Below are 27,086 nucleotides of genomic sequence, written 5' to 3'. Positions count from 1 at the left end.
CTCCGGGTTTCTGGCAGAAGTACTTATTCGGACATTTTACAATGTCCGATCGCCAGTTTATTACAAGCATTTCCGGCATTAATTGTATTAACCCTATCTTTAAATCGTGGTTTCTGTTGTATACACCGGAAGTGAGGTTAACGTCACTCTTGTCCAACAGTGTATATTTCTTACTTATTCTATAAACTTTATTCAATCCTAATATCAATAAAATACAATAATAATGAAGTTAAAATCATGTTAAAAGAGGGATGTAGTGTATATTATAGGTATTATAATAGGAAAGAAAGGGGGTGTTGTTTTCAGTAGGGGTAGCTGAAGTGCATTCTTATTCTATCTAACAGAACGGGATATTATAGCGCATATTAAAATGGTATTCAATATATATATATATAAATATAAAATTACATGATTTCAATATAAATCCAATAAAAACTAATGTAGCTATTATAGGCAGTGCAGCATATAGAGTATTGTTCTTAGGGGGGGGGGATTTCCTCTATAGGGCCATCTAGTGGAGAAACAGGAGTATCTCGTTATATATATATAATATTAAAATACATAAAAATCTTTAAAAATCACTGATAAAACAATTCAAGTCAAACTCTACGTTGAGGCCCTTAGGGGTAAAAGAATCCATTTTAAAAATCCATTGAGATTCTAATTTACTTAAAGTGCGGATTTTATGGCTGCCTCTCCAATGTTTCTTATAAGGTTCTATACCCCAGAATCTCATTTGTGAAGGATCTTTTTGATGATATTTTGCAAAATGTTTTGAGACGTTGTGTTTATCGCTACCTTTTATAATACTTTTTACATGTTCCTTTATCCTTATTCTTAATAGTCTTTTCGTACGACCTACATATTGTAGCCCACAACTACATTCTAGGGCGTATACCGCTCCTTCCGTATTACAGCATATAAAGTCTTTGATTTTGTAATTAGTTCCATTGCTTGTGGCTTTAAATTCGTAGATCTTTTCCTTTGGGTATTTGGTTTTTTGGCATGCGAAGCATCTCTTGCAAGGAAAAAATCCTTTTTCTGTGAAAAATGAGAACATCTTTTTTGGGGGGGTCAATGATGGTTTTAACTATTTTATTCCTGATTGTGGGCACTTTTTTATATACAAACTTTGGTGTTTCTGGTATGTTTCCCTTTAGATGTTTATCCACTTTTAAGATATGCCATTTTTTTTTATTTTTTCAACTGTTTTGTGTTGCATATTATATTCTAAATATAATTGGTAGATTATCTGAAAACGTGTTCTTCTTCTCTTTATTTCTTAATAATTCTGATCTCTGTATTTTTTTCACCTCTGCAATCTTGTTCTCAATGAATTGATGTTCATATCCCTTATCTTTAAATCTTTGGCCTAAGATTTTTGCTTGCTCCTCAAAATCTTTGTCTTTCATACAATTTCTTTTCAGCCTTAGTAATTGTCCTTTTGGTATGTTCCAAAGCCAATTTTTGTGGTGGCAGCTATTGACAGGTAAATAGCTATTGCGGTCAACCTCTTTAAAGTGCGTTTTAGTATATATATTTCCTTCTTCTTGTATGATTAAAAGATCTAAATAAGTTACTTCTTTTTCACTGATGTGCCATGTTAATTTAATGTTCTTGTCGTTGTTGTTTAGTTTGTTTAAAAAGTCCTCTAATGTTTCTTTTGGTTGACAACAAGATTAGGACAATATATCAACGCATTTTTACAACCAATTATTCCTAAAACAAAAGCTTTTACAAAAGATACGAAACACATTCTACAGATACTGGAAGAGATCCCGAAACATGATACACTCCAAATGGCTACAATTGATGTTTCATCTTTATATACAATAATAAAGCATCACGAGGCATGCAAAGCTACAAAGTGGGCATTAAGAGAATTTACTGAACTAATCTGCAAACAAAGAAAATTTCTAATCAAATGTCTAGATTTGTGCTTAAAGAAAAATTACTTTTGGTACCAGAAAACATACTACCATCAAAAAACGGGCGTGGCGATGGGCGCAAAATTTGCGCCAAGCATCGCCAACATATTTATGGCCCAATGGGAAGAGGAAGCAATATATAAAGAAAAACCAATTGAATTAATATTATACAATAGATTTATTGACGATGGCTTAATATTATGAAACGGACCAAAAGAAACATTAGAAGAATTTTTAAACAAACTAAACAACAACGACAAGAACATTAAATTAACATGGCACATCAGTGAAAAAGAATTAACTTATTTCGATATTTTAATCATACAAGAAGAAGGAAATATATATACTAAAATGCACTTTAAAGAGGTTGACCGCAACAGCTATTTACCTGTCAATAGCTGCCACCACAAAAATTGGCTTTGGAACATACCAAAAGGACAATTACTAAGGCTGAAAAGAAATTGAATTGTATGAAAGACAAAGATTTTGAGGAGCAAGCAAAAATCTTAGGCCAAAGATTTAAAGATAAGGGATATGAACATCAATTCATTGAGAACAAGATTGCAGAGGTGAAAAAAATACAGAGATCAGAATTATTAAGAAATAAAGAGAAGAAGAACACGTTTTCAGATAATCTACCAATTATATTAGAATATAATATGCAACACAAAACAGTTGAAAAAATAGTAAAAAAAAAAAAAAACTGGCATATCTTAAAAGCGGATAAACATCTAAAGGGAAACATACCAGAAACACCAAAGTTTGTATATAAAAAAGCGCCCACAATCAGGAATAAAATAGTTAAAACCATCATTGACCCCCCAAAAAAGATGTTCTCATTTTTCACAGGAAAAGGATTTTTTCCTTGCAAGAGATGCTTCGCATGCCAAAAAACCAAATACCCAAAGGAAAAGATCTACGAATTTAAAGCCACAAGCAATGGAACTAATTACAAAATCAAAGACTTTATATGCTGTAATACGGAAGGAGCGGTATACGCCCTAGAATGTAGTTGTGGGCTACATTATGTAGGTCGTACGAAAAGACTATTAAGAATAAGGATAAAGGAACATGTAAAAAGTATTATAAAAGGTAGCGATAAACACAACGTCTCAAAACATTTTGCAAAATATCATCAAAAAGATCCTTCACAAATGAGATTCTGGGGTATAGAACCTTATAAGAAACATTGGAGAGGCAGCCATAAAATCCGCACTTTAAGTAAATTAGAATCTCAATGGATTTTTAAAATGGATTCTTTTACCCCTAAGGGCCTCAACGTAGAGTTTGACTTGAATTGTTTTATCAGTGATTTTTAAAGATTTTTATGTATTTTAATGATATTATATATAACGAGATACTCCTGTTTCTCCACTAGATGGCCCTATAGAGGAAATTCCCCCCCCCCCCCCCCCCTTAAGAACAATACTCTATATGCTGCACTGCCTATAATAGCTACATTAGTTTTTATTGGATTTATATTGAAATCATGTAATTTTATATTTATATATATATATTGAATACCATTTTAATATGCGCTATAATATCCCGTTCTGTTAGATAGAATAAGAATGCACTTCAGCTACTCCTACTGAAACAACACACCCTTTCTTTCCTATTATAATACCTATAATATACACTACATCCCTCTTTTAACATGATTTTAACTTCATTATTATTGTATTTTATTGCTATTTGGATTGAATAAAGTTTATAGAATAAGTAAGAAATATACACTGTTGGACAAGAGTGACGTTAACCTCACTTCCGGTGTATACAACAGAAACCACGATTTAAAGATAGGGTTAATACAATTAATGCCGGAAAGGATTGTAATAAACTGGCGATCGGACATTGTAAAATGTCCGAATAAGTAATTCCGCCAGAAACCCGGACAATAGATCTTCCAAAATGGCGGCTAATCAACTTCCGGCTTCTCTGGTATATCAATACGTCACGTCCAGTTATGGCCACTCCCTGAGGAAGTCACGTGACCCCGTGACAACGCGTAGGAGGAGCCCTAAACCCGGAAGTGACGTATCGGACGGAACTCGATCTCCACAGCGTTCGCGTGTTTCTCTGTATATGTTGAATTCAAGAAAACCAACTGTAAGTGTAATACTTGATGTGTGGAAATAAAAACACATAATACTGCACCATGATAGTCCTATCTTTTTGAGTTGAAAGAAAGGAGGATAGTGTGAGGAGATCGTGCCCAAAGGTAACTATCGGATCAGACTCCAGGAGACCCCTATACACCAGGAACCTGCGCTGGATATCTGGAGATAGATCGGATATCGATAAAGGAAAGGAGCAACAGCCAGTATCCCAGAGACCCTGGAGACATACCATAGGCGCAATATCCTTGATATAAAGGTGAGAGTTTAGCACACCTAGAAGTGGCACAAGGTGAAGGAAATAAAGTCACTATATCTACGTTAAGAGCGTCTACAATAAGAAAAGGATTGGAATATAATTTTAAAGAAGTTTTGGACTTTTTTTTTATATAGACTTTTTAAGATTGTATTGGCGCACATTTATGCTGATTGAATACAGTTTTACTACATTGATTTACAGATTGTTTTATGAATAAGGTGATTTTAGGAAGCACCCAGCACTTTTTATGAGCACTATTATGTGTGTATCACAATAGAAATCGTATATTCACTTTGATGAAATACTATTTTTCCATTGATTTATGTATCTATACATTGGATCAGCAACTTGAAGCACACAGCACTTTTTCAACAGGAATTATTTTTATTAACACCTCCTAAGGAGACACCACAGATATATTTTATTCAGAATTTTCTAATCACGTTCATCACAAGCACCTGGCACTGATTTGATTCAATTTATATTGTTTATACACATTTTTAAACTCATTCTTTCACCTTAAAGCGCACCACTACCCCCACTATAGAATTTGTTTAACTGTTGAGTATCAGTATCAGTGGTGCAGCATTAAGGAAATTCACAATACCCCTGACAGCGCAGGAACCACACACACCTTTTGGCTAAATTAGCTTTTCAAGTTAACCCACAGGTGACCGATTGCTGGGACACAGGGTGGTCCAATGCAACCATTTATCAGCTTGTTAAAAATTGAAGTCACTCTGGCAGTTCCTGCTCCCGCCCTCCATCCAGAACTTTGCTGCCTTCCACTCTCTCCTATGTGTACACAGGTAGGACATTGCTTATGTTTGGGGGGTGATGTTAAGGAAGCAGAGAACACTGCTATGGGACACTGCTGGGGGGCGGGGACAGAGGTCACTGCTATGGGGAGGTCACTGCTATGGGGGAAAGGCAGGGAAGGAGGGGACACTACTGTGTTTGTGTGTCCTCTACCGCCCTTCACATCTCCCCCCATATTGGTGTCCTCTGTTCCCCCTTTCTCCCATAGCAGTGACCTCTGACCCCCCCTTCCACACCCCCAGCAGTGTCCTCTTGCATTTTAAAATCCTGAATTCCAAGCAAGTGGCTGGGGATTCGGATTTTATCCCCTACCTTGGCACCCTTTCCGATGATCCCCTTTATTTTCCTCCTGCAGCAGCTGAAAGACAGCTTCTCCTTCTCTCCCTTCCACCAGTATACAGTTGCTGCAGGAGGAAAATCCAGGGGATCGGTTCCATTAAATGTCTCCCCCGCTGCCCCTCCTGTCCTTATTCGTCTTTATTTCTGTTTCCCGGCCCCCCATGCGCTCCCCTTTCACCAAAGCCCCCCAACAGGGCTGCTAAAAAAGTGGTAAAAAATAATACATTAAAATTGAAAAAAAATAAAAACAACTTACACCATCCACTGCCCTACTGACTGACACCATCCTCTTTTAAGGTAGGCTAAGTTTGTATTTTTACAGTGAAATTAGTTTTATTATAATTTTCTAAGTTTCCTTTATTATTTAGTTAGGCATTGCTAGTTAACTAAAAAAAAAATGGCAACGAACCCTTGTGATCTTTGAAATGTAAAGTAAAAAGGTTGGTAATGGCGCTACCTTGTGATCTTTGATCCCTTTTTTGTTCAGGTAGATTTCCACCTCTAAAAGGTTCCTATCCCTGCTCTAGAGGATACTGCTTAGAAATTTTTGGAAAATGCATGCCAGAAGACAATATTCAGGAAGTAAAGTTTAAAGAATAGCCATATATATCATAGCAGAGCTGGTGGGGGCAGAGATATCCCCACCAGTATCTTGTCCTCTTTTCGAATATTCTACAGACAATACTTTTTCTCTTTCTCTGTCTTTTTTTGCAGTGGCCAAGCCATCCAAGATGCTGACTTTCCACATCCACTTGTTTGCTTGGCTGTTTATGTCTGTTGTACAATTTTGTGTTTGTCCAATCTCTATTTTTCAACCAACTTCTATTCAAAATCCTCTCTAATCTGCTAAATCTACACAGCTCTGCTGCTGTTGTTCTGCTTTGCATATGCAACAACATATATCAGGACAGAAAAAAACATCTTTTGCATCTTTAGGGTTGATACAGCTTCCCACTAGGATCCACCAACTTGTCTTTTGATTGGAGCTGAAAGAGAAACACATAATGAGCTAGTATGCATGAAATACTTACCTTAGAACGAGCCCCCGCCATGCCGTCTGCTCACCTCTACGTCTTCCGGGATCGCGGCATCCGGCCATCTGATTGGCCGGAGCCGCGGTGACGTCACTCCCGACAGTCACGGCACGGGGCTCTGAAGAAACGGCACCAGCGGCCGTTCCTTCAGAGCGCATGCGCCAGTGACATCACTGGCTGCATGTAAGGTAAATATCTCCTAAACGGTACATGTTTAGGAGATATTTACAGTACCTATAGGCAAAAGTGTCAGAGGAGGGTTTACTTCCTCATTAAATGCTCTTTTCAGGCTACCCCATAATTACCTGCTATAAGGGAACAGGAGATCATGAAGCTGACAGGCAGGCAGGGAGAGGTGAGGGGGACAGAGGAGGACAGGAAATCTGCAGATGACGGAGGCAAGCAGGCGCATCACGGTGATCAGGGCTCAGCAGCCATGATTATCATGGTCAGGACATAGAGGGGGACAAAGGAAGTGGCAGGATTAGACAGTTTTGTTTTACTTAGAGAGGGGCAGATTAGCACACAAGCACGGTGCTGTTTATGCACCCCTGTTTTTAACGCATACTGTTAGACAGGTCAATTCGGTTGGTAAGTTGTGACTGGAAATCTCTTCGTTTTTTTGCACTGTGCTGTTTAACCTGCTATAAGGGAACAGGAGATGACTTTTTTTTTTTTTAAAGGTTACAAGCACTTAAAGCGGAGTTCCACCCAAAAGTGGAACTTCCGCTTTAGGTGGTCCTAACCCCCTGACATGCCACATTTGGCATGTCATTTTTTGGGGGGGGGGCGGGTACCTAGTTTTGACAGATACCCGCTCCCACTTCCGCTCAGAGCGCTGCGGCACCCTGAGCGGAAGTTCTCCTCTCCCCCTCCCTCCCTGCAATCTTCTGGGACATGTCAGAGGTCCCAGAAGATCGCCGGCCAATCACGGCGCGCAGCGCGACTCGCGCATGCGCAGTGGGTACCCGGCTGTGAAGCCGCAAACTGTCACAGCCGGGTGCCCACAGCAGTGATGCCGGCGCCGAGGGAGAGGATCGAGGCTTCAGGCGGCCGCATCGCTGGACCGTTGGACAGGTGAGTGAAATGGCTGGAACCCCCGCTTTAAAGTTCCTTCCCCTCATTCAACCTGCCCTAAAAGTCTGAGTCCATAAAGTGTCTGTTTGAAAATGGTTCTGAATTTATTTAAAAAAAAAAAAAAGGCTGTATGAGTGATTATCAAGTGTGCTTTTAATCTTTAGACACTAGATGGCAGTAGAATATCAGTTTATGGACTTGCTTCTGCTTGCTGCTGGTAAGCTTTTAAAGGTTTGGTGAGACTCTCTAACAGCATTTCAGTCCACTAAAGCAAAGTAAATGTGCTGGAAGGCTTGCATAGTATTTTTTTTTTATGTGTTTGTCTGTTGTGCAAAAATGAAGAAATATTGGGAACTATGAAATGTATGTTGAGCATATCCTATAAGCATTGAATTCATTACTGTTTTTTTGAGTGTGTGTGTGTTATGATCCATATACTGCGCGCCTGCTTGTGAGCATTGTGTAGGGGTGGTGTGATGTGGTGTTACAATTAGGGCTGAAACAACTGATTGATTAATCGACAACTAATCGATTATGAAAATAGTTGTGAATTATTTTCGTAATCGATTAATCGGTCAGCCGATTAGTTGTCCTGCATACAGAATGCATTATTTGCTTACATATTAGAAAATACAGTGCAACGCACATACAGCTCAGTACACCATCCATACATGTATGTAGATGGCAGAGAACTTGTGAATGTGTGAGGAGCAATGCCTCATGGGAAATGTAGTCCTGGGCAAGAGAAGGAACCAAGTGATTCTAAAGGCAGAGGTTTTTTTTTACCTTGCTATAGGGACACTCTATAAAATAGTGTACTATACTTTGCTATCAAGCTACCTGCCTATTAATAAGGGAGTCTATCATGAATATTCTATACCAATCTGGTCTGAAAATTTGCAAAACCGTGTTTTAGGTCTTTTTAAAAATATTGATCTCTGATTCTGATATGTACCACATTTAACCACTTAAGCCCCGGAGGCTTTGGCTGCTCAAAGACCAGGGCCTATTTTGCAATTCAGCACTGCGTGACTTTAACGGACAATTGCGCGGTCGTGCGACGCTGTACCCAAATGAAATGGACGTCCTTTTTTTCCCACAAACAGAGCTTTCTTTTGGTGGTATTTGATCACCTGTTCGATTTAAATTTTTTGCGCTATAAACAAAAAAATAGCGTCAATTTTGAAAAAATAACAATATTTTTCCCATTTTTTTATATGAAATTCCCCAACAAAAAAAATGTAAAAATCAAATTTTTTTTAACATTTTAGGCCAATTTGTTTTCTGCTACATATTTTTGGTAAAAGAAAATCGCAATAAGTGTATTTTGATTGGTTTGCGCAAAAGTTATTGCGTTTACTAACTAAGGGAAAGATTTATGTCATTTTTATTGTTTTTTTTTTAACTAGTAATGGCGGCGATCTGCGTTTTTTTTTTTTTTTGCGGGACTGCGACATTGTGGTGGACAGACTGGACCCCTGACTAACATTTTTGACACTTTTGGGGGCACCAGTGACATTACTACAGTAATCAGTGCTATACATATGCACTGTTACTGTAAAAATGACAGTGGCAGGGAAGGGGTTAACTTTAGTAGTGATCAAGGGGTTAAGTGTGTCCCTAGGGGCGTGATTCTAACTGTTAAGGGGAGTGGCTTGTGATGGTCCTACATAGCAGGATCGTATAGTCTCTGCAGTTACACCAGGGAGAATGACAGGCGGCTTTGTTTACATTAGCCGCCTGCCTTTCTCCCTCTCCAGCGGGAGATCGTGAGTCACCACTCACGCAGGGATGGCCCTGAACGAGCGGGGGCAGGAGCGCGCCTCCAGCGGTGCGCGCTTGCCCCCTACAGGCTCCTGGGCGAGCGATGTAGTACTACGTCGGTTTGCCCAGGAGAGGATGACTGCCGCAGTAAATATACTGTGGGTGATCGGCAAGTGGTTAAACCTCTAATAATACATATATCTGTCTCAGAGTGGATTAAATATCCAACTATATAGCTGGATATTTATATTTACCACTGCATATAGATATTCAAGAATATTAACTAAATTATACAGTAAACCCCCCTCCATTGCGGGGGTTACGTTCCGGACCCAGCCGCGAAAAGTGAAATTCCGCGAAATAGGAAAACCCTATTAAAATGCATTGCAGGCATGTTTATTTTACTGTCACTGTACGTGTAGAAGCATTTTAAGGTCTTTAAACACACTTTTAAAACAATAGAAACTCATTTAAACACATAAAAGATACTTAGAGACAGAGCAAGAGCTACGAAAAACACAAAAATGTTTCATTTTTAATGATTTATATAGTAAAATAACATTACAAAATAAACCGCGAATTACCGGGACCGCAAAAACTGAACCGCGATGTAGCGGGGGATTACTGTACACCAACCTTCTTTTTTTAAGGTTTTTATCCGATTAGTCGATTAATCGAAACAATAATTGGCCAACTAATCGATTATGAAAATAATTGTTAGTTGCAGCCCTAAATGCAATCACACTCTTTACTTTTTTTCTAGCTGCATTAAAATCTCACAAAATATTTCATTTAACTCTATGCACTGCAGCATATTGTGATGGGTAAAAATGAAACCTGTCCTACTTTTTTCGGTGCATATTAACGCGCGGCATTGGTGTGAACTAAAAAAATACAACATAAGTTAAATGACCTTGTCTGTGCATTGGGTGGCCCAACACATCTGCTGTGACTGAGCCCTAAGTGTACATTGTTCCTTTAGAGCCAATTTGAAATTCATACATTGTTTTCCACGTGTCTTAAAAACACTTAAAGTAATGTGGGAAGTAAGCCACAAATCGGCTCTTGCTGTGACCTGACCTGTATACACTGTAAAGGACTACAACTCTCATATGACCTCTGTATTCTTGATGTGTCTGTGTTCATGAAAAATCCTAATCTTTCCTCCTTTGCTAAATAGAAAAATAGATCAGCCAAATATAAATTATGTTCTCTGTATACAGGTTTTTTTTTTTATTAAGATTATTTTTACTGTAGACAGATTTATTTTTAAAAAAATGTTTCATCATAGCTGTCTATTATTTACTGCTATATTTCACCATTATTGTTGGATGCAATTAATAATAGTATTAAACATTTCCTTGTGTTTATTTTCAAGCTCCAGCCTTAAGCAAATTAGCATTGGTGCATTCCAATCTAGAAGAAGATCCTGAGGATGTAAGAATGGAATTTGTTAAATATCTCCGAGGTGTCGTCACCACATTGTCAGAGAGCAGGGACCGGGAAGAGATGTCAATTATCACATAACATGCACTATGACGCAAGAAATGTCTGTCCCTGATGAGTTTCCTTATGCATAAATGGACTTCACATGGCAGGTTAATGTAAATACTTTAGCTTGTTAACAAGGAGATGTTTAAGCTCATTATCACAGTATAAGTTTACTGATGAAAAGATTTATACTTCTGGAATTGTGTAGTGATATTTCACCATTAAATTATAATTATAAAGCAATATTAAACCCTCCTTTTTTTAAACAATTTCAGCAGCTGATTTAGCCACTCATTGAATATGCAGCTTCTTTATCTTTTGAATCCTTACTTATGTTGCAGTTTAAGCTGGTGCCATGACAGCTGCCCCAGGTTTCCTGTTTCAGGGTTGGCTCCAGTGGCGGCTGGTGCTCCATCAGTCGGGGGAGGGGTGGCGGCAGACAGACCTGCCTCCAATATCCCTCCAGCCTGCACCACCACATCTCTCCGCCCGCCCACCCGCCAGTCAGTCAGTCAGTTTACTTACCTAGTTCTCCCGGAATGACACGTGGCGGCTTCCCCATCAGGCTCCTTCATGTCCCTTCTCGGGGGCCATCTCCTCCCCTCTTTTTGGCCTATAGCATGCCTTCTCCTTTCGGCCAATCAGGAAACAGGTCTCAGGACCCGCTTCCAGATTGGCCCGGAGGAGAATCAGTGTGGCAGTAGCGAATATTCATTCGCTATTGTCACACAACTGGGTGGGCTCGGGGCGCAGAGCCCACACTTTTTTGAAACCTATTAGAGCCTCAGGCTCTAATCAGGTGCTTAAAAAAAAAAAACCCCATTGGAATCCATGCATCCGGAGCCCTGCATGTAGATTAGGGGGCCGGATGCATGGATAGGGGGGGCGGAGCCCCTGCGCCCCTAATGGCCAGCCGCCACTGGTTGGCTCCATTCTTTTACAGCATTCTATTTAACTCTAGCATTCAAGGACTAGAGCTATGTCTTCTTATACTTTGTGTTACAATTTAACTCTCCCCCCTGCAATGGAACAAAGTATATGTAGTACTTTGTTGCTAGGTGCTTCCCAAGACAGGCCATAAATTATGCGATTATTATTCCATGGATTGCAGGAAAGAAAATTGCTCAGTTCCCACAGTCAGTATTGATGGGGGAATCCCTTCAACTGAGCTACAGTGTTCTACCAGTCTGTGGGGGAGGGGTGGGCAGAGAACCCCTTACAGCCAGGAGAACACAGTGATTATTTCTAGTCTTTGCTGAACCGGCCTAGCTTCAAACCATCTATGGCCATCTTAAGTCTAGTTATGAGGTCCAATCTGACCCCTTCTCCTTTCCCCACATCAAATCCGACAACAGCTAGGAAGGAAATGAACTCATAGCAGCAGCTTGTCTCTGCTCAAAGCAGTTTTCCAAGACAAAAGGAATGCGGGGGGAGCGGGGGCATGTCGGGCTTCTGTCTCTCTACAGGAGACAGTGTCAAGCTGCAGTTATGAGTTCATTTCCTTCCTAGCTGTTGTCAATTTTGCTGTGGGAGGAAGAGAGGGGCAAGTCAGACCTCCTCATAAATAGACTTAGGAAGCGGTTTCTCAACCAGGGTTCCTCCTGAGGTTGCTAGGGGTTTCTTGAGCAATGGACAATTTCTGCCTCTCAGATAAGTTCCCAATGACACCATTGTTCCTTTTAGCTATCTGTAAGGGGGTAATTCTTCCCAATGATGACAAGAGTAAGGAGCATTTTTCCCACTAACTGTCACACTAATGTGTCATAAGTTGTAGATTTTTAATTTTTAGCTGGGTGTCCCCGAGACCAGAAATGTATTTCCAGGGTTCCTCTGTGTTGAAAAGGTTGAGTCAGCATGACTCCTGTAGAACCGTCTATGACTATCTCCTCTTGTAAGTCTTCAGTCTTTGGCCGTCATTTAGATACAGTATAATAAATATTGTATGCGGCCCTTCGGTCAGTGCTTTAAGTGGGCCGGTATGCACTGGTACTCAGTACCGCCACTTCCAAATATGGCTCTTGAGCATACCGCCACCTCTCCGTGCACCTTAGCGTACCAGTACACTCATTTTGGACATCTGCGCCCTCAATTGCACCCCCCCAAGAATATTTCCCACTCCAGAGCCAGACCAGTCACCACCAGTGAGTCCCCCTGCTCCGGAGTCCCAGCCCAGGCCAGGGAGGGTGCTCTGTGGGGACCCTGATGTGGGGTGGGGGGGGCGACAAAATTTATAGGCTATAATAGAGTACCATCACCTCTTTTGGGCCACTTAAAGCACTGCCTTTGGTGATATCTTTGGCAGCATTTGAGGCCCCATATACCTTCCTAATTTACCACCACTGGTGTAAGGTATTATACATGCAGTTGGAAAGTGACCTGTGTTTTTACATTTTCTGCTCTACAGCTCTTGAATGGCCCAAATTTTAGTCCACAGCTATCTACACCTTGCTTTAAATAACCAGTATTTGATCCCCCACTCTATTTGGTTCTCATTTTAATCTTTAAGCTATCTCTTCTGTGGTCTTCCTTCTGTCTTCTGGTTTTCCCTCCGTAATCTTTCATTCAGGATTTATTGTCCTGGGATTTGGACAATGTGGCAAGCATTATATAAGTTTTGTTTACAGAAGATGAAAGGTCCCACCCTCACTTCTATTAAAGATACATTTTATTGTTGCTATAAAAATATTACAAAAGCATACAGAAGGATTGCCACATATTTTAGCTGTGCTTTTCCAAGGTAGATGAATATGTCTTTATATTGCTAATTATTTGTTTATTTTTCAGAATTATTTCTACAAATATATTTTTTAAAAATCTTTCTATTCTATCCCAAATAAAATGCTACAATATTATGTTAACACACGTTGTTGTAGTGCATAAAGGTCCTTCTTTTGCTTCACACCTACATTTTGCAACTGTGGGTAAAATGCAGTGCATAATTTACATAGTTACATAGTTAGTCAGGTTGAAAAAAGTCCATCTGGCTCAACCAATAAAAAACAAAAAAAAAACAGTAAAGAAAACCCAACCATACAATCCCATATACACAATCCTATACCCGCAGTTCATCCAGAGGAAGGCAAAAAAAAACCCCCCCAGCAAAGCATGATCCAATTTGCTACAGCAGGAGAAAAAATTCCTTCCTGATCCCCCGAGAGGCAATCGATATTCCCTGGATCAGCTTTATCTATAAATATTAGTACCCATTTATATTATGTACACCAAGGAAAGAATCCAGGCCTTTTTTAAAGCAATCTAGTGAGCTGGCCAGAACCACCTCTGGAGGGGAGTCTATTCCACATTTTCACAGCTCTTACGGTGAAGAAACCTTTCTGTATTCAGAGACAAAATCAGTTTTCCTCTAGACGTAAAGATTGCCCCATTGTCCTCTTTGTTGACCTTAAAGTAAATAACTCAACACCAAGTTCACTATGGACCCCTTATGTATTTATACATGTTGATCATATCCCCCCTTAATCTCCTCTTCTCAAAAGAGAATAAATTCAGTTCCTCTAATCTTTCCTCATAGCTGAGCTCCTCCATGCCTCTTATCAGTTTGGTTGCCCTTCTCTGCACTTTCTCCATTTCCCCCGATATCCTTTTAAGAACTGGTGCCCAAAACTGAACTGCATATTCCAGATGAGGTCTTACTAATGATTCGTACAGGGGCAAAATGATATCTCTCTCTCTGGAGTCCAAAAAAAGCACTCAATAATGAATGTGTAGTAACACACTGCAACTGACCTTAAGGTTGTGAACTGACCCTTACAGCCTACTTACACTTCAAAGACTTTTTTCTTTAAGGGTTCTCAGTTATGTTATCATGCATCCTAGCTTTCTTTGTCCAATACAGACAAATTGCATGGGTATGATAACTTTGAAAAATGCAATGCATTTAAAAATGCATGGAGATTCACAGTGGGGAAATTGAGGTTATCGCCCTGCCTGTGCTGTTACAAGACTAGCTGAACAGAATTCTAAATCTTTGGCAATATATGTATTTCAAATGCTTGTTCAGCTGATTCATCGATAAAAGTCTGTACACTTCCAGTCCCCAAGTGCTATTCAGAACTATCAGTGATTTTGTATGGGTCTATGTTTTGCTCAGTCTACATCATTTCCAATGGGTAGTATTGTCCTGAGTATGAACAGAAAACTTTGTGTCACAAGTGCTGCCTCTGGAGTTACAATAAATACAAAACCATTATGTACCCTTGTCTTTAAAGGTTCTCATTTATCCAGGTCATGGCATAGCTATTAGTACTGTAGTTAGTAGGGATGAGCTCAAATGTGAACCCACCAGAGCTATTCCACTAGAAAACTGTCATTGCCATTGCCAAAACCAATCATAAGGGGTAGAGGCTTCCCCTGGCCCCACAGTGTATGTAAAAAGTAAAAAGGGGCATGTGCATGTGTAGCTGCAGGATAGGAAGTGCCTCAGCCACTTATGATTGGCTTTGTGCAGTGACTGCTTCCTAGTAGAATAGTTCAGATATGTTCGGACTAGGATCCGAACATGCCTGTACTTATCTCAAGTAGTTAGCAGGGCTGTCTTAATGAATGGGCACGCTGGGAAGTTGCCCAGGGGCCCCACTTGCCCAGGCACACACAGGACAGTCGAGTCTGACTTCCCTCCGTGTGTGTTCACCAGACCCAGCCACCAAACCTGGAAGCTGTCATTAGCCTGGCACTGCTGTACAAAAAAATATCGCCTTATCGATAATTTGCATTTTTATTCTCGTAGGTGATTGTGTAGGCAGGGCCCCAGTGCACTGCATTGCCCGGGACCCTTTCATGCTCTTAAGATGGCACTGGTAGCTAGCCGCATTCAGATGGACTTAATCTGTTTTGAATATGTTTTGTAGATTATCCAAGCCTTTTCTTCGGTTCTAATTAGTGTCAGGAACATACCACAGTATGTATGGATATACAGGTATACATACAAGGTAGACAGACACCTTAAGCCAATCAATATGGAATGTGTAATGATGATTGCCCAAGAACAAGAAGGGGGTGAGACCCAGTCTGTTTTAAAAAGGAAGTAGACTCTTCCTTTTTTTCTTGTTCCCTGCAAAGTAAATGCATCGTATACTAGCACATTATGTGACACTTACCTGCAACGAAGCCCGCGTTGTCCCTGCTGCCGGCTGCATCCATCTTCACCCATCTTCTTCCGGTCTGCGGACTCCGGCTATATTACTGGCTGGAGCCACGTGACGTCCCTCCCGTGCATGCGCGCGGGAGCCACCAGTCACGGCACAGGGCTCTGAAGAAACGGCACGGGCAGCCGTTTCTTCAGAGCGCATGCGCCGATGATGTCATCGGCTGCATGCAATGTAAGTATCTCCTAAACGGTGCAAGTTTAGGAGATATTTACAGCACCTATAGGTAAGCCTTATTTTATTCTTACCTATAGGTAAAAATCATCAAAGTGGGTTTACAACCACTTTAAGCTGGCCATAGACCATGCAAATTTCTTTCCTGCAACTACGGGTCTGTGTTTATGGGGAAATCCCTCCTGTGGAGCAATTATGTTCTCCCTGCAGGGGGAGCGGTGGAAGCCGTCCCCGTCAGGAGAACGCACTGATTAATGCTAGCAGCTTTAATGCCCAATAGCAATAATCGCATGTAAAATCCGACAGGCTGGTTGTACCCAAGTTGATCGATTGGTCAACTTGGGTACATTCAGCCTGTCCATACATGGTTCAAGGCTTGGGTGGTACCTGCTGAACCGGCCGAGATTCGAACCGTCTATGGACCGCTTTAGTTACATACAGTGCCTTGCGAAAGTATTCGGCCCCCTTGAACTTTGCGACCTTTTGCCACATTTCAGGCTTCAAACATAAAGATATAAAACTGTAATTTTTTGTGAAGAATCAACATAAGTGGGACACAATCATGAAGTGTAACAAAATTTATTGGATAATTCAAACTTTTTTAACAAATAAAAAAACTGAAAAATTGGGTGTGCAAAATTATTCAGCCCCCTTAAGTTAATACTTTGTAGCGCCACCTTTTGCTGCGATTACAGCTGTAAGTCGCTTGGGGTATGTCTCTATCAGTTTTGCACATTGAGAGACTGAAATTTTTGCCCATTCCTCTTTGCAAAAACAGCTCAAGCTCAGTGAAGTTGGATGGAGAGCGTTTGTGAACAGCAGTTTTCAGTTCTTTCCACAGATTCTCGATTGGATTCAGGTCTGGACTTTGACTTGGCCATTCTAACACCTGGATATGTTTATTTGTGAACCATTCCATTGTAGATTTTGCTTTATGTTTTGGATCATTGTCTTGTTGACAAATCTCCGTCCCAGACTCTTTTGCAGACTCCATCAGGTTTTCTTCCAGAATGGTCCTGTATTTGGCTCCATCCATCTTCCCATCAATTTTAACCATCTTCCCTGTCCCTGCTGAAGAAAAGCAGGCCCAAACCATGATGCTGCCACCACCATGTTTGACAGTGGGGATGGTGTGTTCAGGGTGATGAGCTGTGTTGCTTTTACGCCAAACATAACGTTTTGCATTGTTGCCAAAAAGTTCGATTTTGGTTTCATCTGACCAGAGCACCTTCTTCCACATGTTTGGTGTGTCTCCCAGGTGGCTTGTGGCAAACTTTAAACGACACTTTTTATGGATATCTTTAAGAAATGGCTTTCTTCTTGCCACTCTTCATAAAGGCCAGATTTTTGCAGTATACGACTGATTGTTGTCCTATGGACAGAGTCTCCCACCTCAGCTGTAGATCTCTGCAGTTCATCCAGAGTGATCAGCTTGGGAAATCTTTTTGTATCCAAATCCGGCATTAAACTTCTCCACAACAGTATCTCGGACCTGCCTGGTGTGTTCCTTGTTCTTCATGATGCTCTCTGCGCTTTAAACGGACCTTTGAGACTATCACAGTGCAGGTGCATTTATACGGAGGCTTGATTACACATAGGTGGATTCTATTTATCATCATTGGTCATTTAGGTCAACATTGGATCATTCAGAGATCCTCACTGAACTTCTGGAGAGAGTTTTCTGCACTGAAAGTAAAGGGGCTGAATAATTTTGCACGCCCAATGTTTCCGTTTTTTATTTGTTAACAAAGTTTGAAATATCCAATAAATTTTGTTCCACTTCATGATTGTGTCCCACTTGTTGTTGATCCTTCACAAAAAAATACAGTTTTATATCTTTATGTTTGAAGCCTGAAATGTGGCAAAAGGTCGCAAAGTTCAAGGGGACCGAATAATTTTGCAAGGCACTGTAATCCTTGGTATCAGCAGGTGTGAGCCCTTTAAATCATGAAATGTTGATATGAAAAAAATACGGACCATCATAAAGCCTCGTACACACGCACCGATTGTTGGCTGACCGATCGGCCGTCTTTTGTCCAGTGTTGTTGTGTTGGTTGAAATGTGCTCTAGACTTGCACTGGACTTTTGTTGGCCGACAGAAACCAACTTCAGAAGTGATGTCATGTTCTGGTTTACTTCCCGTGTTTTTTTCTTCTCTGAGCATGCCCAGTCTTGCTCATCACATTTTTGTCTGCTGAAATCTGTACTGACTGACGAACAATCGGCCGTTCTGTTGACGGCCAACAAAAATTTTATAGCATGCACACCAGATTTTTTTCGGCCGAAAAGTCGCAGTCGGTTGTCAGAAGCATCATACTAACAAGCCGACAATTTACGGCCAACAATCGGTGCGTGTGTACGAGGCTTAAGACAGACATTCTTTTGGCTTCTGTTTTACTGAATTTTGTACTTTGTAATAATTAAATATGATGTGAAGGAGATGCTTATGTAATAGCAAATTAAAGCTTGTGATTGTACCTAAAGCAAAGCTCATTGTTTTCCCCAATCCTTGTAAAACAGCATTTTTGGGCCAATTTGGGTGTGCAGTCACAGTGAACTTACGACACCAATAAACACATTTTTGAAGTGGAAGACAAGAGAAAGCAGAAAAGGAGATATACAAAACTAGCTTTCAAGAAAGTTCTGCTTACAAGTCACAGGTGCATCAAACGTGACCAGGTGCAAATATGCAGCCGTCTGGAGATCAGAGAGCTCGGGTATACTGCTTTGTATCTATGTCTAGTTCATAACATTTCTCATTAGCTGCAAAGTATGTCAAATATTTCCTTTCAGATATCAAGGCTACCTACAGCTCCAGGAATATATTAGCAACATGATATCATTTATAAGAGCTGGTCATGCTCATCATTTATAGAAATATATTTAGTTTGAGATTTGATATCACTAAATAGTATAAAAGACGGATCTTTTTTTTTCAAGCCTTTTACCCTCTTTCAGGTTTTTGTTCTCTGCACTGATTCTTCCTAATAGCACAATCAGCTTTAGCTTACAGAAGTATCTCCTTCATGTCAAGTATCATTATTTCAGAACGGCAGGTCTTGTAATGAATGTCGTACATTTTATGCAATTGTTAATGATCTTTTAAAGCAATAAATTATAGAGAGCTGTCATAAAATGTTCTTTTTACTGGTGTAAGAGACACTTACATAAGCATTAGCTGCTAATTTATTTATTGATATTGATCTGGCATTTAAATATCATGAAAATACAGTATTATATAGCACAGTGAACCGTTCTCATCAGTTTTTGCACTAGAGGAGCTTGCAATCGAATGGCCCTAGAACAGTTGTACAAATGTATGCTAAGGCCAGGATAAACATAAACGTATCATTGGAGAAAAGAAGGGGCATCATGATTTTACACTAAACAAACATTTCAAAAACACAAATATTGGACTTTTAAGGCACCCAACAAATAAATATTAAAAACATGTAATTGAATTATCGTACAATTGATAAAAACTTAATAAAAAGTAAAATCAATGCACTTTGGTAATCAACATGAAAAGCACATTGGACTCATCTGAAGGGTATGTCACACCCCTAATATATTGGATAGGAACTACCTTATAACAAGCGTGGGCTGAGAGTCTATCTGTGCCGGTCGGTACAGATAGACTCTCCAACTGTATTTTACTGGCTATATACCTGTGAGGGGGTACCTCCATTTGGTGAGTGTGATCCAAATGGGGGAGCTTGATTGCACCTGCTTGCACAGAGTGATTTCTACACAATCAGAATCACAAACTATATATTTTTTTGCACAACTTTTGCACTTTACACGATTATTGGGACTATTGGATGGTATTCATTTTTTTATATTTGTTTTACAATTTTTAATATCTTTATATACTCTCTGATCATGATATCATTTTTATGATTTGGTATCATTTTTAGCATTGTAATTGCATTTATCAGATACCATAATTAGGCTATATTTATTGTACCCATTTGCACCTTGCACTTTATTTATTGTATGATCACACTTGACACTTTATCTTGTTATGTCACTATATATTTTTGCATACATAATTTTTCTTTGCATATATGACACTTTATCTCTAGGCAGCACCACCATACCTCCCCCCTTTTTTTCAAATGACAGCTCCAGTCCATGTCGTTAAATGTAAACAAAGGGGTGGGGTAAACCGATTGATGTTTTTGCCCGAATAATGCCAAGTGTCAATATTTGAGCAATAATGTCAGCCGCTATCCCTGCCGCTTTGTTTACATGGCCGGGATCTCCCAGCCAGCAAATTAATGGGGTTCTGTAATGTCCCTGGTTGCTAAAGCCACAATTTGCTACAGGAGTTGAAAATCCTCATTAAAAAAAAAAAAAAAAAAGAAGCTATTCAAACATGTGAAAACATATACAAAAACAAGAAACAAAAAGGGAGCCTAGTGCTCCCTGACACTTTATTAAAGAGTGGCAGAAAATATACTGTATTATACTCACAAGCCAAAAGTAAAGGATAACATAACATAAAACACAGAGTCCATAAGTCTTTTCAACAAAAGCAACAATACTAACCTATGCGTTTTGGGGAACTCGCCCCCTTCCTCAGAGCAGTAGATGTGAATATTCACAATTTGTTGAGTGAAGATTCTAAAATCCTTTTTGGAAATCAGCTTTACTATCATGCACTGTTTCCCCATTGACCCACTCTCATCGATATGAAAATATATCACTTTCACAGATCTTCCATTATGGATTGTGCAGCAGAAAAAGAAAAATCCCATGTCGGATAGAAAGGGCAGAATTAGTAATAGACCAGAGATCTCAGATACCCTGAAAAGATGTAAGAAACCATTGTGGATGAGTCAGTACACCAGTGTGCAATCATAGCAGAAGAAATACATGGCTCCAGTTGACGTCCCTCTGACGAAACGCGTAGGGCGGAGTCTCGTACGTCTAACGTCACTTCCGGTTGTCGGCCGTGGAACGCGGAAGCATCCCGGCGTGCACTGACTTTCTTCTGATCCTGATCATCGTAACCAAACAGTGAGTGTACTGCGCCTTTTGCCGTTATTGTATGGATTAACTATTTATTATGGGGCCTTCTCTCTGTGTGAGCATCTAGGGCGCCAGTTGCCGGCGCGGAGCTGCTCCCCCGCCACGGAGAAGAGACCCCCCTCCATACTGCTGCACAGGTTGTATTGAAAACGCCACCTAGTGGCCAACTTGGACTTTATTCAGCAGCATATATTCACTTCTCTATCACATGTGTGGCACATATATCAGGAAAGTGGAAACCTGGTAATACACTTGTGGTTGTGGGAAAACCCCCTTTTCTTTCACGTTTATCACCATTGTATATATTTTTCTGTACACATCACTTTAGTAGCTGTTGATTTGATATTTGATATGATTTAATAAACACATTGTTTATTCATTAATTTCTTAAGGAGTTCACTCACAATTAATTGGTGACACTCTGACATTCGTGTGTTTTATTATTTTCACTCACCCCTTTGGGCATTGTACATTTTATCACTGTAAGGTAGCGCCAATACCAATCGTCACATTTTAATATTTTACCTTTATTGACCTCTCCATCTGAAATTGCTAGTTTCCTGGCTATCATACTGATTTTATTCTTTTATTTTGTATGGGTCTCTAACTCAGATCAGATACTCTAACTGCTCAAAAAAATTAAAGGAACACTTTGAAAACACACCAGATCTCAATGGCGAAAAATATGGTGGATATCTATACTGATATGGACTGGGCAATGTGTTAGGAATGAAAGGATGCCACAACGTTTGATAGAAATGAAAATGATCAACCTACAGAGGGCTGAATTCAAAGACACCCCGAAAATCAAAGTAAATGATGCAGCAGACTAGTCCATTTTGTCAAAATTTAATTGCAGAAACTCAAAATGGTACTCAGTAGTTTGTATGTCCCCCATGTGCTTGTATGCATGCCTGAAAATGTGGGGGCATGCTCCTAATGAGACGATGGATAGTGTCCTTGGGTATTTCCTCCCAGATCTGGACCAGGGCATCACTGAGCTCCTGAACAGACTAAGCTGCAACCTGGTGGCGTTGGATGGCCTGAAAAATAATGTCCCAGAGGGGTTCTATTGGATTTAGGTCAGGCGAGCATGGTATCAATTCCTTCATCCTGCAGAAACTGGCTGGGCACATGAGGCCGGGCATTGTCGTGAACTAGGAGAAACCCAAGACCCACTGCACCAGTGTAGGGTCTGACAATGGGTCCAAGGAGTTCATCCGATACCTAATGGCAGTTAGGGTGCCATTTTCTAGCCTGTAGAGGTCTGTGTGCGTCCCTCCATAGATATGCCTCCCCAGACCATCACTGACCCACCACCAAACCAGTCATGCTGAACGATGTTACAGGCAGCATGACGTTCTCGATGGCTTCTCCAGACCCTTTTACGTCTATCACATGTGCTTAGGGTGAACATGCTCTCATCTGTGAAAGGTGGTCCTGCCAATTCTGGTGTTCAATGAAAAATGCCAACTGAGCTCCACGGTGCAGGGCAGTGATCACAGGGCCCACTAAAGGACATTGGGCCCACAGGCCACCCTCATGAAGTCTGTTTCTGATTGCTTGGTTAGAGACATTCACACCAGTGGCCTGCTGGAGGTCAATGCTCATCCTGTTCCTCCTTGCACAAAGGAGCAGATACCGGTCCTGCTGATGGGCTAAGGACCTTCTGCGACCCTGTCCAGCTCTGCTAGAGTAACTGCCTGTCTCCTGGAATCTCCTCCATGCTCTTGAGACTGTGCTGTGAGACACAGCAAACCTTCTGGCAATGGCACATATTGATGTACCTTTCTGGAGGAGTTGGAATGCCTGTGCAACCTCTATAGGGTCCAGGTATTACCTCATGCTACAAGTAGTGACACTGACCCTAGTAAAATGCAAAACTAGTGAAAAACAGTCAGAAAAGATGAGTAGGGAAAAAAATGGCAGTGGCCTCCACCTGGAAAACCATTCCTGTTTTTGAGATCGTCTAATTTTTGCCCATCTAGTGCAACTTTTGTAAATTTAATTAACACCAAAGCAGCTAAAACTGATCAACAACCCCATCTCTTACTTAACTGATCAGATCAATATCCCATGCGTTTAATTGACTTGATGCTACACTCTGATTAGAAAGTGTTCCTTTAATTTCTTTTGAGCAGTGTAGCTTTGCTGGTTGTACAATCTTATCAGGATAATGACTCTTAGAGCACTGACATCATTCAGTCTCCTCAATTCATAGATCACATTTACTTTGTGAAAGTAATAGTACAGCTTCTATGAATATAGGGCGGAGGGCTGGTGTAGTCGGCACTCTTGACAACAGTTCCATCTAGTATATTAACCTCCACAGCACTGAAGGGGGTTATTGAGGTATGGGGGTCAGAGGACTTTAGATTTTAACATTTCAACTATCTGAGCAGCCAGCAGCACAAGGGACACTTTTCATTAAAGGTAAGTACTGGTACTTTCCCTTGTGCTATATTTTTTTTTTGTAGCACAAACTTAGGCTTTAGGTCTGATATGAATAAAGGAGGGAAATTTAGCTTCCCCTCTTCCTCCCTCCATCCTCTACCACTTTTAGAAACTTTTTTTTTCTGGGAGCAGTTACCTAGTTTTGACAGATACCTGTCCCCACCTAAGCATAGGTCGCCTAGGCCCACCTCCCAGAATTTGCCCCCCTTCTCTTCCCACAACCTTCTGGCTGGGACATGTCATTCACAAAACCCAGTAGAACTCGTACATGTGACTTCACAACCACCTTCCAGCGAACAAGAGGGCTCCAGGGACCCAAAGACCGGCGAATAACCGGTTCGGGTGAAAACAGCGCTGGATTCCTGGACTGGTAAGTGCATGTTTATTAAACTTTAGCAGCTACAGTATTTGTAGCTGCTGACTTTTTTATTTTTTTAGACACAACTGTAGCTCTTCTTTAAGTATCAGTTTTAATCATGAAATTATAATACCAACTCTTAAAGGCAGCTGGATCACTTTGGCATTACATAGAAGGCTTTCTCCCTCAGATGATACTAAGGTAATATACTGGTAAACTTGACATCCTTTTAACTTTTGATCATTTTATTGAACTAAAAAGGCTGTATTCTTTAAAATCTTAAAAACTATTTTTTTAAGTTTTGGATTACGTAGAGAAAGGTTAGAACTTCTGTAAGATTTGTATTGCTTTAGTGACTGTACTGGAGAGATTTTCCCTCACTTCCTGTCCCATGACACCAGCACAAGAAGTTAGTTAGTATTATAGAGACAGGACAAAAAAACAGCACAAAAACAGGACAGGACAAAAAACATAACAGCCAATGTAAACCTTACATCATGTTATTACAGTGTTTTTTGCTTCTTCTAACCTTTTAGAGACATTTCACTTCCTTTCCATGGGATGCCCTGTTACTGGGGCAAAAAATGAGTGTCAAGTCTCTCTAGAAGAAACAGTGATGACAATAGAAACCTGACAGAAAAATAACCCTACTCTATTCCATTCAAAGGTAAAAAAAAATGTGTTATCCCTTGTTGGCTCTAAAGGGATACTGTTATCTTGACCATAAAGGGCAAAGCGAAACTGTCTCTGAAAAGGGTATCTTTAGACCCCCCTATATTCACCTTATCTGTGCTTCCTCACATCTTCTTGCTTTTCGGAAGTCAGTAATACAATATCCAGGTATGGAGGAGCAAGGAACATACTCCTCTGTAGCGATGCCCGGTGTATTGCAGCCACTTGCAAGACCTAAGCACTGTAATTTGACCAGAGGAATGATGTCACCACCATTGCCCTAGGTTGTCAACACAGCCAATCTAAGAGTTGGCTACAGGTGGAGCAATGGAGCCAAATTGTAAAGTAAGTATATGGGTGTCAGAGGATTCCCTTTCCAGAGATACTGTCACCTCACCCTGCACAGGCAAGGTGACTGTGTCTTTTGAAAAGTGTTGTCTTATAAATTATTTTGCTGCTCAGATTCCTGCAGCTTGGTGGACCAATTTTTATCATGGTTCACTTATTAGATTTTACTTTTACAGTTATTAACATCTACTTGTCGTTTCTTTACCCTCCTCAAAGAGAAAGAGGGAAGAAGGGTGCTGTTTTAGCGCATTGCTCTATTTACATTTTTTTCTTAACATTATTGAGAATGTACAAAGTTACACTCCATTTAAGTCTCCACACTATGTCGACTAGCACTGCAATGTGGAAAAAAACAAAATGCCTGCTTTTTTCAGCACAGCACACCAAACCCAGCATTGTCCTGCCTAACCGTCTGATTTTCATTCAGTGTATGGCCAGCTTTAGTCACAGTAAACCTGCAGGGATGAGCAAAGTACACACTTATTTGAAGAAAAGTACTACACTGCCTTGCAAATGCTACAGTGGACACCGTGCCAACATGGGGCATAAAGTCTCAAGGTGGAGGAGAGCGACTAGGTTTAGATCTGGTCACTGACCTGCGTTACAACAGAGAAAAGATATACCTGTGCTCAAATCCCAATAGATTGTACATGTATTTAAACTATCAGGTACGAACACTAAATATGGTGACCACATATTACAGTACAAATTTTGGATAGACCCTCTGCACACTGATACACCCTGTCTACCGTAGCATTTGCAGTAGCAAGGCAGTGTAGGACTGGCCAGAAGAGGGAATACTTTGACGCAGTTGGTCAGCTTAATCATGTATTGCAATATATCTGAACTAAATATCCTTGTTTTCATTATATAGTTTGCTGGAAAAGGTGTAGCAGTGTGCAGATAGTCCATCCTGAATTTGTAGTGGTATATTTGTGGTCACGCCCTTTTACCACCCCGTAGTTTAAATACATGTAAAAGCTATTGGGTTTTGAGCACAGGTACTGTATATCTTTTCTCTCTTGTAACACAGATAAGTGACAAGATCTGAATCTTGTCGCTCTCCCCCACCTTGAGTCTTTATGCCCCATGTTGGCATGGTGTCCACTGTAGCATTTGCAGTGGTAAGGCAGTGTAGGACTGGCCAGAAGAGGGAATACTTTGACGCAGTTGTTTAGCTTAAACATGTATTGCAAAATATGTGAACTAAAAATCCTTGTTTTTCATTGCATAGTTTACTGAAAAGGGTGTAGCAGTGTGCAGAGGGTCCATCCAGAATTTGTATTGATTCATGTACCTGTCACAGACTGTGGTTGGAATGTCCATACTAGCGCTGTCTCAGTGCACTCCCTCACTCCTTCCCTAGGCCACTGTGACCATCAAACTGACAGGTGTATGACGGAGGAACTTTGTAGTGGGGTGGATGGAGCCTGATGGTAAACTGAGATACTGGTTCGCCATCAGGTCTACCTTGCTGCTGATTGACAGAGCACAGGAGTGGGAGTGGCAGTTCAATAACAGCTTTTAAATACAACCATTGCCTCGCTGTTTGGGAAATAGTCTCTCCGTTTACCATCAGGCACCACCCACCCAGTGACTCAAGTCATTCCCCAAAGATGAGTTTTGTCATATTTGGGTAATGATGTCACCAGTATCCCAGGCCCGTCTGTTTACGGAATTCCCCTGTGTCTTGCTCAATGAATCATTGTTACCGTGTTTCTCCGAAAGTAAAACCTACCCTGAAAGTAAGACCTAGTGTTATTTTTGGGGAGGGCTGCAATATAAGCCCTACTCTGAAAATAAGCCCTAGTTTAGTGTATGAAAAATCCTAGGATGCACTTTATTAGTGTTTTAAATAATGTCCAAAGTGTGTTTTTGTAATATAATACTGTGAAATACCTTCCCTGCATTGCCGCTCTGCTCTCAGCTGATTCCCCGCTGTGTCTTACTCCTCTCATACCATACGGTAGCTGTCAGAGGGGGATATCAGCCCCTCCCCTCTGCAGTGTAACACAGAAGAGCTGGGTGTTCGATTAGAATTGTGGGAAATACCTTT

The 27,086-nt window shown here is 40.6% G+C and overlaps 1 protein-coding gene across 1 annotated transcript in view; it reads left to right on the top strand.

Annotated features, from left to right (window-relative positions):
* Nucleotides 1-11,076, top strand: part of IFT22 (intraflagellar transport 22) — a 34,921-nt gene extending 23,845 nt beyond the window's left edge. The window contains exon 5 of the mRNA XM_082247731.1: nt 10,716-11,076. Within this exon, the coding sequence (XP_082103857.1) occupies nt 10,716-10,864 (149 nt within the window). The 3' untranslated portion in view covers nt 10,865-11,076. The remainder of the gene's footprint in view (nt 1-10,715) is intronic.
* Nucleotides 11,077-27,086: the final 16,010 nt, after the last annotated feature.

This window comes from Pelophylax lessonae (genome assembly GCF_965119305.1).
Source record: "Pelophylax lessonae genome assembly, chromosome: 2".
Lineage (NCBI taxonomy): Eukaryota > Metazoa > Chordata > Amphibia > Anura > Ranidae > Pelophylax > Pelophylax lessonae.
This window is presented reverse-complemented; position numbering and strand designations above follow the sequence as displayed.